At 39.4% G+C, this 12057-nt stretch overlaps 1 protein-coding gene across 2 annotated transcripts in view; it reads left to right on the top strand.

The window, feature by feature from the left end:
* Positions 1-12057, top strand: part of fat1a (FAT atypical cadherin 1a) — a 76711-nt gene that overhangs the window by 27863 nt on the left and 36791 nt on the right. For both annotated transcript variants that reach the window (XM_083927546.1, XM_083927545.1), the window contains exons 5-7: positions 5244-5573; positions 6641-6857; positions 8432-8571. In XM_083927546.1, the coding sequence (XP_083783672.1) occupies positions 5244-5573; positions 6641-6857; positions 8432-8571 (687 nt within the window). The remainder of the gene's footprint in view (positions 1-5243; positions 5574-6640; positions 6858-8431; positions 8572-12057) is intronic.

The following is a 12057-nucleotide window of genomic DNA, read 5'->3' as shown; positions in this document are numbered from 1 at the left end:
TCCGTCTCCTAGATGGAGCAAGCTGGGACAGGAAACTGTTGTCACACCAGGCCAATGCCTAAACTTGTGGGTTTTAATTGAGCTGTGCTCTATTCTCTCCTGATGCTTTGCTGCATCTTTCTCGCCACAGAACCAAGGTTGATAATAGGCGTTTTAATTGTGTTTCCGATGCTGACAGGGTGCAGATTGGAAGCCTTTTAATTATTGTTGTTACATGTTACACAATTCAGTGATCACTGGGTGACAATTAATGCTGGTACATCTGGTGCCAGAGCAGTGTTGTATTTCATACTCTGTACATTGCATGGCACTGATTGCATTACAGGACTGAGAGTAAATGTTCGGGATAGAAGTGTGAAATAAAAATTTAACAAGGTTGGTAGAAAAAAACAACAAAAGAATGAATCTTTTCTACAACAATAGTTACACCTGTGAAGACTATTGGGTATTAAGGTCAGAAAAAGTTCCCGTCCAAACCCAAAGCTCTTCCATCTAGACGTTTGCTGTAGACATAGAATTGCTACTTCCAACATGTGGTTGAAAGCTGTTGAATTACTGGGTTGGAAGTGGTGTCTGTTTGAATCAAAGTCTTTGTGTCTGTGAAAAAGAAGAAGAAAAAGTCAAATTCCCACAGCTAAGCTTGGTTCATGAGTTTTTGTTAATTTGTCTCATTTGACGAAACACCTTCTGACAGATATTTAATTAACACATTTAAAGCTCAGCTCAAATTCTGATCAACTTTAATGATACCAAATTCAACACCCCTATTCTCCTCAATGTAATGTTCTAGCTTTTCTTTGTGATGTTTATTAAAACATTAAAGTGTACAATTATACCAGTTACTGTAATTCCAGTGCACAAAGAACAATTGTCTAATACTAACTAATATAAAGTCTCTCTTGCACATTCCTATTTAATTTGAATAAGAGTTGGAGGCATAATTAAAGCAACTAACTGTTGACCTTATTAGGTAGAAAATGGTTGTGTGAACACAGCCTGGAAAGAGCTGTGTAACCATGGCAACTCAAGAAGTTTGTGTGTGTTGGTCACTGGTTATTTGGAATCCAGCAGGAAGCTCTTTATTGGGCCAAACATTCATGGAGCAGCACAGACCCCTAAACCCTGCAATTTGCCCTCCCCCCAGACACACACACCTTAGTGTATCCTCAGGGCAGCTGATCGAGGGATAATCATGACTCAGAAGAATATGTATGCGTGCACACATGCCTTTGAGTGCTGGCAGAACAAATCAAATTGAAGTTTTTGTACAAGCTTGTTGTTGGAGAAGAAACAAACATGTGGGGCCATGTGGAACATGTGGAGCAATTAGGGTGGGGGCTGTGTCAGCATTGTTTGCAGCAAATGCCAAGAAGAGGTGGAGGGAGCACAGGGGGCCTTCAGCTTTTATGATGAGAAGGATGGGGGTTGGTAGTTGTCGTGTGCCTGTGTGTGAAAGAGAGAGAGAGAGAGAGAACTGAAGGCAGAAAGACAGTGGGGGAATTTGAAGAAAGACAAAGTTGCTCCTGATGGTCTGAGTGGGGGCTCTAGCGGCAGGATGAGAGGCCTCTGGCCCAGGAAGGGGGGCTGAGTAAATAACACAAGTGGGACAAGTCAGGACATGCTTAGGTTTCAGGCCTGGGACTGAAGAGAGAACATTATAATAGAAAAGCAGAGCTGAATGTCCTGTTCACAGCTGTTGTCTGGACCCAAGCATGCTGGGATAGAGGTGATAGAGCTGATACAAAACCGTGTGGATATAATTACATTTTTGATAAAGTTTTGAAAGGTAATGTGTAAGCCTTTTTGACCAAATAATTCCAGGAACAAAGAAACCAAAAGCATGACACAAAATAATTAAACTACAGCAGGAATAATAATAAAGATGTAGAAGAACCCAGGTAAACTTCCACTTCGATCATTTCTGTTTGGGTGTCCACTTACGTGGGTCCAGACCTTTGAATCGGCCAACTCCACTGAGTTGACTGATTCGTTAGGCATTGTAACATGAAACTGCGGTAGCCAATGAGCACAGCCACGGGCAGGACTCACGCTGTCTGCTTGAGACAACACTCAAAACCAAGTTGCGTCAATCACAACCAAGTCAGTTCAACCGTAGCCTACTCCGTCGCAACCTTACTTTGTACATAACGGTGGATACATTTTTTTCGAAAGTCACAACCTCCGTAAAATGACTTGTTTCACTCCCATAATCGGATCAATTTGTTCAAATGTTGTTGTCTAGAAGAGCTGCGCAATTGAATTCTTTTATCCCCGTGCAAATTTGCAAAGCGCTAAATCGGAAGTTAGTGAGCTCGGACAGGAAGTCTCTTGTGATTGGTTAGGGAAAATGAAATCCCCCTTTTACCCATGGAAATCAGGTTGAATGCAGACAACGTCAAGATCTAAACGAAATATGATTAGTGTGACAATTGTGTATGTTATCAGGCAAGGTTTCCTCTACATCTGAAGAACTGTAATGATTGGGCAAATTTAAAACACGTTTTTTAGACCCCTGGGAAAGTTCCTGCCGTAAAAACATCCATTTTATAACAATCTTGTAACAACAAGATACATTTTCTTCTCTTTGTAATGTAAAAGTTATTCCAACAGACATTTGTGTCTGCTCTTTAAAAGAGAGTGAGTTGCTCTATGTAAACAGGACAAAATACTGCTCTCTGCTTTCAAAATCCTTCACAGTGTGTCCTGATTTCAAGTTGATTTTAATGAACATTGCATGCATTAAAGCAACATTGCTATTATATGATAGTTCAGAAGCTTAGAGTTTTGCAATAGATAATCAGAACATAATGGATTGGCTCTCTTCACAGCAGTGCTGTACTGATGCAATGAGACACACTCCCTCTGATGTGACTTGTCAGTCTTTTGTGTGGTTTGCCTAATTATCAAACAAAAGCTTTTGATGAACATTTTCCAAAGAGAGATGCAGTGATGAATTGTGTGCCTGCACACAGTTACACACATAGCAGTTTCATAGAGTAAAAGTACCGTGCTGGGTATTTTATAGACCTCTTTCCGGAAACTGTGCCTTTTCAAGGTATTTTCTATAATCGGGGACATATACCTTCATATATAAAACTCGTGATCATAACGGAAATGTTCATTGCACAGGATGGGGACCAACGTATCTTTCCTGAGTGAGACATTCTCATTAAGGTTTCCAGTCATTCCATTTTAAATAATTCTGCTCAAGTGACTAGCACGGAGAGCTGCAGACACTGAGGAAAACAAAAACACATTATTTTAGTAATTGAAACTATAGCACTAATTGGTTTGTCCTGGACTCCTGACTTTTTTGAGTGAAGCACTTAGCAGATGGTTTTAAATGACTATGACATTTGTTCTGCCCTTCTACTGTATTTTGAAGCCTGAGGCAATGCTAACAACTCTGCCAGCGCTCAGATGCACAACCCTTGAGCTCATTTTTGTGGGACTAGATTAATATTTTGTTTGTTTAGGTCAGCCTGTGGCTCTTTCCTTTTCATTAAACACCTCAAACTGTGCAGTGAAATGTCCAAAGACACATCGGAGTGTTAAATCATGGCACAAATTGCAAAGCGCAAGCATGCCACCATTAACGCTTAATGTCATGACTTAAATTAAGGCCCCATTAATGATTCAGTTGTGCGACGGTGCCGTTTATATTGAGTACTTCTCTGGTTTAAAAAAGCCCCCGGCCGGCCTTTACTGGAGTGTAGTCAGGCTTAATGTTTATTAGCGGAGGAAAATCTTTGTTTGCAAGTTTGACACACATGAGCAGAGTCAGGGCAGCTGGTGCTATCAGAGTGAAGAGATACAGTTAATTAAAAATAATTAGCTGTGGTGGGTTTTTCGTGTAGCAGCCGTACAAGCTGCTGTTATCATGATCATAGGCAAACATATTAAACCTTTATTCAGACTAGGGAAGTTTTTAGTTCACGATAACAACCTCCAGATGAAACAACCATGTTTACCTGAATACACAAAACCAAGTTGGTGAATCCCCAGGGGCAACCGTATTATTTCTAAAAAAAATTAAGAAAATGGTAGGTTGAGTAACCATTAAGTCCTTACCGCAGCGGTATAGCTTCGAGACCAGCCCACATCCATTTGCTGCATTTCCTTTCTCATCCCTGCCTTTCCAGTCAGTCTCCTCTCGTCCAAATATAATCTTATAAGAAAATAAGAAGTTTCTCCAATTTTAGTGGACCCTTTAACATTGGTTAATTTCCAAAGTGATGTGTTAATTACATCACTGTTTACATAAGAGCTAGTACTGAAATGAAACTTCCTGAATTTGTTGTTATGCCCCAAAAATACCCTCAAATGGATTTGGGTGCTTGTGACAGTGTCATGGAATTCATATTACTATGCCAAAGTAGATGCTCAAGAGTCTGAAAGCCCCAGAAGTGTCATGCTGCTCCTCACATTTAACCAGACAAAAAGTAGTTTGAAACGAATAACCAAGGGACCAAAAGCAATGCTATTAAAGAACCACTCTCTCGCTTACTCTCTCTTTCTCTCTCTCTCGCTTACTCTCTCTCCCTCTCTCTCTCTCTCTCTCTCTCTCTCTCTCTCTCTCTCTCTCTCTCTCTCTCTCTCTCTCTCTCTCTCTCTCTCTCGCAAGCATTAGAATACATTAAAAACTATTTAGTGTTGTATTTCACTGCTGGAGAATCTTTCCTTACAACATGAAAAAATCCCACTTATTACAACAGCTTGACATTTCAGTCAGGGAAATAGCATGTTCTATGGAGTACTTCAGGATTAGATATTTGACTTGATTCATCGATTAGAGATTTGATTATTAGGTAATTAGGTAACAGCAAAATCTCAGAGGGATTTGCCTTTAGTGTGGCTGCTAGTTAAGTTGCTGATAAAAGGAGTGGAACGGAAGTGTGATAAAGGGAAAAAGCCTGCTTCCCCTTTTTCATCTCTTCTTTGATAATTTTAGGCCCTGGAATGATGAGTTTCTATCACACCTATTTTGATCTTGGTGGTTTTACATAATGCTCAATGATTTTGCTGGAATTATAAACCTTTACTGAAAGATTTACTCCTAATTATTCCAAAAATCTTTCATTATAACTATTGAAGGGATTCAGGTATTTTCCTTATCTATGTAAAATAAAAACCAAAAGGGGCAGAAGTAATTTTGAATGTCACTATTAAAGTTCACTGCATATATAATATTTGCTTCATCGGTTGATATATTTGACTCTGACATTTTGATTCTTTCTCCTCAGATCACAGTCACTGACCACGGTGTTCCTGCCAAATCAACCACTGTCCGCGTCATCGTCCGAGTCCTGGACGAAAACGACAACAGGCCGCTGTTCCTGGAGAAAATCTACAAGATCAAGCTACCGGAGCGCGAGAAGCCAGAGAAAGAGAGAGCCACAAAGAGAGACCCGGTCTATCGGGTCATTGCGTCAGACCGCGATGAGGGACCTAATGCCGAGATCTCTTACAGCATCGAAGAGGGAGACGAAAGCGGAAAGTTCTTTATCGAGCCCAAGACCGGTCTGGTGTCTTCCAAGAAGTTCTCTTCTGCTGGAGAATACGACATTCTTACAGTGAGTATCTAGTACCAGGACTTCACCCTGTCCTCAGCCTGATAGTATCTCAGTAAGCAGTAAATGTTTACAACCGATGCTTGTTTGTTCTTTTACTGTTGCATTCTCCTCTCTCTCACCCCTTTTGTTTCTCTAGCCTCCTGTTTTTTAGTTTTTTTTTTTTTTTAAATGCAGTAAAAAAGTCTCTGTTTAAAGGAACCAAAAGATAATTGGTCCACACACATCATGTTGGTTTGAAAGTGTAGAAGGAAATTACTTGCAAAACACATCTACATAAAACTTTAGAGAGAGTGTTTCAAACACCAACACATGCAAATTTGGATTTCATTATTACAAGAATGTACAATACACTTTCCTTGTTACCATGGTCTCATTACTGCGCTGTCTTTGTCATTGAGAGCCAAAGTCATTCAAAGATATCGGCTCCTTTTTGGCCCTTAACAGACTTTGTTTTTAGTATCTCAGAATTACTGAGGAATGCTTGTTATATGTGTGAAACAGGAATGTTATCTTTCAGTCTTCTCCCAGGGAGACAAAGAGCGAGAACTTCTAGTTGAGTCGTCACAGTTGTCTGTGAAAACTGTGAAATACTTTTTTTTTTTTGTTTAAACTAATTTTCACCTTGATTTTATGTCGCCACACACCCTAAGTTGTGTCACCTGCTGCAAGAAGACACTGCTCAGTGTTCACAACAGTTTACACTAATTCAAGTCTACACAAGAGGTTGAATCACAAAAGAGTACCACACAAAAGGTGTTTTGTTATTCAAAATGCACGGTTCTCTTGCTTTGGTGGCAGCTCAGAGTACGGATAAGCTTTTACAATTGAAACACAACCCGTTTTGTTTTGTGCCATAAATTAGTGGTTCTACTTACAGTATGTAGGCACTTTGTATAAAATGTACTATGGTTTACTGGCGTATTTTATCTGTAAGCATAACCTAGCAAGCTACATAACGACATAACTTTTACTTCAGAAGAGTATCAGGCAGAGAGCTGCACAGAATCTAATTTTCAACAAAATCTTGCATAACACTGTGTAACATCTTTCTTCTCTGCCTGTATCAGATTAAAGCTGTCGACAATGGACGTCCTCAGAAATCCTCCTCTTGTCGTCTGCATATCGAGTGGATTCCCAAACCAAAATTACCTGCCGATGCATCGCCCCTGCTCTTCGAGGAGTCGCCGTTCACCTTTTCTGTAATGGAAAGCGACCCAGTGGCGCACATGGTGGGGGTCGTCGCCACAGAATCCTCTGATGTTCCCGTGTGGTTTGAAATCACAGGTATTGCCTCCTTCACCTTAATGTCTGTCATTGTGTGTGAGCGCATGCATTCTGTAGAAATTCTCATAGAAATGCATCAGAGATAGAAAAACTCTTTGTAGGACTGACATAGTGTTTGTGTGTGATATGTCTGGGAAATAGTGAAGAGAAAAGAGCAACCGACAAGACAATAATATTATATAGTATATGAAGCGTTTAGGTTGTTGTAATGTAGCAGTAACAGTGAGAAGTCAAATTTGAAAACTGGCATTTTTCGAGTTTTCTTGGCCCCCACAAAGTCATTTTAAAGTCATAGCATTTAATCCCTAATAATATGGTAAACAGAATACATTTTATTATCTGAAAAAATGTGGATAAGAAAGCTGAAGAAATATGTTTTGTGCTTGGATACTGTGTTTTCCTCTAAAGATTGTACAAAGGCAGGGTGCTGTTCTCGCATTTTTACTACTGATATAGGTCTTATGGCAGTTAAGTTCATAATCAACCTAAACTAGCATAAAATGAAGGCAAGACCACTTCTAATTATCAAGCAGTTTGCCAGCCAGCTGCAAAATATAAAGACATTTTTCTCAATTTCACCGTTTCTGTATTACTGTGTGTTTAGAAAGCAGAATTGTATCACGAATTAATAGCTCAAAAAATGTTGATACTTTTCCACGCTAACCTCTGTGAGCCAACTGAGATGCAGTACAATTCCTCACACTTTTAATTGGCAACTCTGTTTTGAAGTGTAAAGACTTAAATGGTTCTCCCTTGAATGTGTGTCTTATGATAGGCACTGTATGCACGAGGAGACTTAAATTGACTGCTTTGAAAAATGCTTGCCTCTTCTTCCTTCCTCCCAGCCTGTTCTCCCTCTAATCAATGTCTGACTAACATGTCTCTTCTCTTCTCTCTTTCTGTGCTCTGCTTCCTGCTTTCCTCTTTTCTCTGGAATGTTCTATTTGGTTGAATTTTTTGCAAGACGGCATAGAGGATACTGAGATGTTTTACATCCTTCAGATGGCTTGTGACCACAACTGTACAGCAGAAGGTAGCTGCTGAGATCTCCTAACCCTCTGTGCTGTATTAAGAGATCATCCTACACCGTGTGTTGTGCTGCTTGATTGATGTTGTGCCACATTTCCCCTAAGCCTATGACCTGATAATAAGTCTCAAGAGAAAAAAAACTCCTCTTCTTACCTTGTGTGGAATAGAGCCCGGCCCACTGTTGTGTGGTTGATCCTTGAGAGCATTCAGCATCATTGTATCCAGTATATAAAAGGATGTGTTGTGTTGTTATACATTCATAACTTATATGTATCCATCCTGTGCGTGTTAGGGTGAATTGCATGAATAGCTATTATGTGAATATAAGATAAACAAACAATTTCTACTGATAGTTAACGACATCAACATTAATGTATCTATTTATTATTATCATCATCCCCGCAGCAGAAAATGGATGTTTGTATGCCCATCTCAGCACCCCTATTTCCTGTTTGTGTAACCGTGCTACATGCGTACAACTAAACAATGATTTGTCACTTATCTTTTGTCCTTCCTTGTTTGTACAAAAAAAAAATATTCCACAGGTGGTAATTATGACAGCCGCTTTGACGTGGGCAAGGCCAGTGGAACCTTGATTGTTGCACGGCCCCTGGACACTGAGCAGAAATCAAATTACAACCTGACGGTAGAAGCCACAGACGGGACAAGAACTGTCAGCACCCAGGTAATTGAAATCCTAATGAAACGGTTGGAAACTGATGAGGCAGTTGTCATGGTTCTGTTTTTTCCCTGTGAGAAATAGTAGAAGGAAAGGGGATGGGTAATGAGTGAAGAATTGGACAAACTGTCCTGTTTGTTGTGATATGTTAATGTAATACTATCATTGCTCTCAACTGGCACCTGGAAATGTCAGTTTCTAGGTTTGAGTCTTATTACACCCTTAACATGACCTGACTTGTAACCACATAATGTGGCCTTGAAAAAAAATGGACTGATAACACAAAAAATATGGGATCTATTACGGTAAGGTTGTGTTGTTTTAAGAGATCTTCTCATATTGTCTGCTGCTGCCTGTGGGGTGTGGTTAGATTATGTTTTACCACTAGATAATCTGATATAATTTCATTATTAGCTCACCAGATAGGGATACAGGTAATTTGCCTATCCATTTATTTGGCCAGGGTAAGATGATACCACTCCAATATCTGTTAGTATAAGGCTACAACCAGCAGTTGGTTTGTTTAGCTGAGGATAACTTTTCTAAAAGTTTTTTGTCTTATTTACTGAAACTGTCACCATATCAAGACAGTATACATGAGACAGATAATCTGTGAAAATAAAATCATGTTTCTCTGCCTTCTCCTAATGCTCATAATGGCATCTGCGACATGCCGCCGTGCCTGAAGGAAAACAAACAATCAGACCTGAGGAGTCCTTAACACAGTGTCAATCTCTGCTAGTGAGCTGCGATCAAACTGTCACACAAGGCAGCACTGATCAAATATGTATCGAGATTCTGTGACTGTATTGTCTATTTCTTGCCTCAAATGCCTTCAGAAATACTATTCTCAGGACATATTGACAGTTTCAGCAAATATGACAAAAATGTTTTTTTTTTATAAAAGTATAAGTATAAAAGTTAGACTGGAAACAAGCAGGTTATTGAGGTTATGTGTAGACATATATTTTGTCTGGGTGCAGTCCTTCACTGGTGGCCTGGCAACCTTGCGGCAATGTCAAGATTCACAAAACTCTAGGGTCGTTAAGGTAGGCAGATTTTCCCCCTTCTGACAGAGTCGGGCTAATTGTTTCCCCTTGTTTCTTGTCTTCATCTTAAGCTAAACTAACTATCTCCTATCTGTACATTTGTCTACCGTACAGCCACGAGACTGGTATCGATCTTCTCCTCTAACTTAACGAAGAAAGACAATAAACCTATCCCCCAAAATCTCAAACTATCCCTTTTAAGTCAAGCCTTGAGTAAAATGTTGTAATCATTTATGTTTTTATAGAAAGAAAGAAAGCAAGCAAGCAAGACAGATATTCTTAAGAAGACTTAGTGAAGACTCTTTTGTTGAACAAGCTTTCAAACCCTGATATGGGTAGTCAGTGTTCCCCCCTCCTCTGTTCGCAACCATCTCAGTTGAGCATTGTACTCCAGGAATCTTCCATTGTCTCATAACTGACGCAGAGCTGCTGTAATGTTGGTGCCGTCTAGCCAGAGGTTTTTTTTAAGTATACATTCTTGAGCCCACTCCACTCCAAGCTTAGCTGTCTCTTTCTCTCTCTCTCTACTCTTCTGTGATAGGAACAGATTGCCTTGATCTTTTCTTAATGGACTCTAAATTACTAAATATATTAAACTCATACATATAAAGGTATGCTCATCCTACAGCCTGGAAACTGCAGAATGAACTGAAAGGATGCTTTTATGCAGAAGAAGAAAAGCGTTATGTACCGTAAGACCTTTGGTGAGCCATTTTGATGAAAGATGAAAGTAAAAGTTGCCTGCATAAAAACTACAGCAGTTGCATAGAACACGATTTTAATATATGAATATGTTAATTTAATCCTTCTTGCGTACATCTTGCTCCCCAGCTGACACCAAAGCTGAAACACCACAATAAAAGCTTTTAAGCATGCAAGTTGTCTACGGTTTTTGTTCGGATGGTCATGCCTTGTCCGTGAGATTTTGAAGGTTTTTACATGGTAGTTTGGGTCATATGGGATTGTGGCATTCAAAATGTCTTGTCCTTTGTCCTCAAAGGGGAGCTTCAGAGAACTGTAGCTGGAAAAGAATCTATTTGTTGTCACTCTGTATGAATAAAGCCTTTCATCATCTGGCTGCTGTGCTCCACTGAGCCTTGGATGAAGCACCGCCTTGACTGGAATTCTGCAGCTCATCCGAGGAAGCAGCACGTCCTATAGTTCAGTGCAGAACCTTAAAAACAGCCACAGAGTACCTATTTCTACAGCCGTGATTTCCTATCCACATTAAGCACTTTTTTAAAAGCCTCAGCAATACTGATATCAATCACATTCAAAGGTCAACGTATTCAAAAGGTCTTAACTATACGAGCAAATCTTTTACGTTTCAAGGAATGATCAAATGCAGTGCTCATATACAAATACAGGGTCATGTATTGAACTTCAAAACACATTTTCATTTTATTTTTTAGTTCACACATCAATTAAATAGTATACATTACAATGGTTTTGTTATGGAATTTTATATACGATTAAACATCAAGATCACATGACGTATACATGTTATAGAGTATGTTATACAGTTAAGGCATTTATGAAAATGTGGTGGCTTTGGCAGTAAATGTAAATATCCTGAAGTGGATTTCCTGATAATAATCTATCTTTTAAATTTACAGCATATCATATCATTTGCACACTACCACAGATTGTTCTAGCGTGATCACATTTTTGTGCAAGCACTGCTTGATGATCAGCTTTATCCGCTCCATCTCTACAAGTCATCACAGCTCAATTGAACCATTGAGTTTCACGCAAGAAATGGGTCGAAGAATAATCACTTACACAGTATATCAGATGAAGCTTATTGCCTGCAACAGTTACTGTATATTTCAAATGTGAATGCTGTTGAATGCATCATTAGAAGGCATGACGATTTAAATTTTTTTTTAATGACCAAGAGGCTCGTAAATACTAGAAAGCTGCAGGACGCGTAGCCATGAAGTTGCGTGCATTGCCGTTGACACATGCAGCCACTTTTCCAGTAAAAATGGAACCGCTTGCATGTTCCAGGCAACCGGCCTATTTAACCCCTCCAGTTTTCGTCGATGGAGAGGCAATGCCATTTGGCAGTCATGAGAGCCAAGAACAGAAAAAAAGACCATAAAGCGCAATTTGCTACTGCAAAGTTTGAACTAGCAAGTTAACTAGCATTCAAGAAATAGATTGTATGACCTCTATTTCCTTTGCCATTGAACACACCTTTTTTAATAACTTTTGATTTATGTTTAAATAGTAGGCTATTACTGTTTAACCAATAGTATAAATCAGCAGTTAACAGTAAAATGGTTCATTATTAACGTACTTAGTTATTAGAGCTCTGTGTCTAGTATGTAAGACACAGTCCTGTAGATCCAGCTGACCACTGTAGATCAGCTGTTTTCCATAGAGGGAACAGATTAACTGAATTTGTATGCTCCATAAACCACACTTGTGATGTGATTTG

The sequence above is a fragment of the Echiichthys vipera genome (assembly GCF_963691815.1).
Source record: "Echiichthys vipera genome assembly, chromosome: 2".
Taxonomy (NCBI): Eukaryota; Metazoa; Chordata; class Actinopteri; order Perciformes; family Trachinidae; genus Echiichthys; species Echiichthys vipera.
Note: the sequence above shows the minus strand (reverse complement) of the source record. Positions and strands in the feature narration are given on the sequence as shown.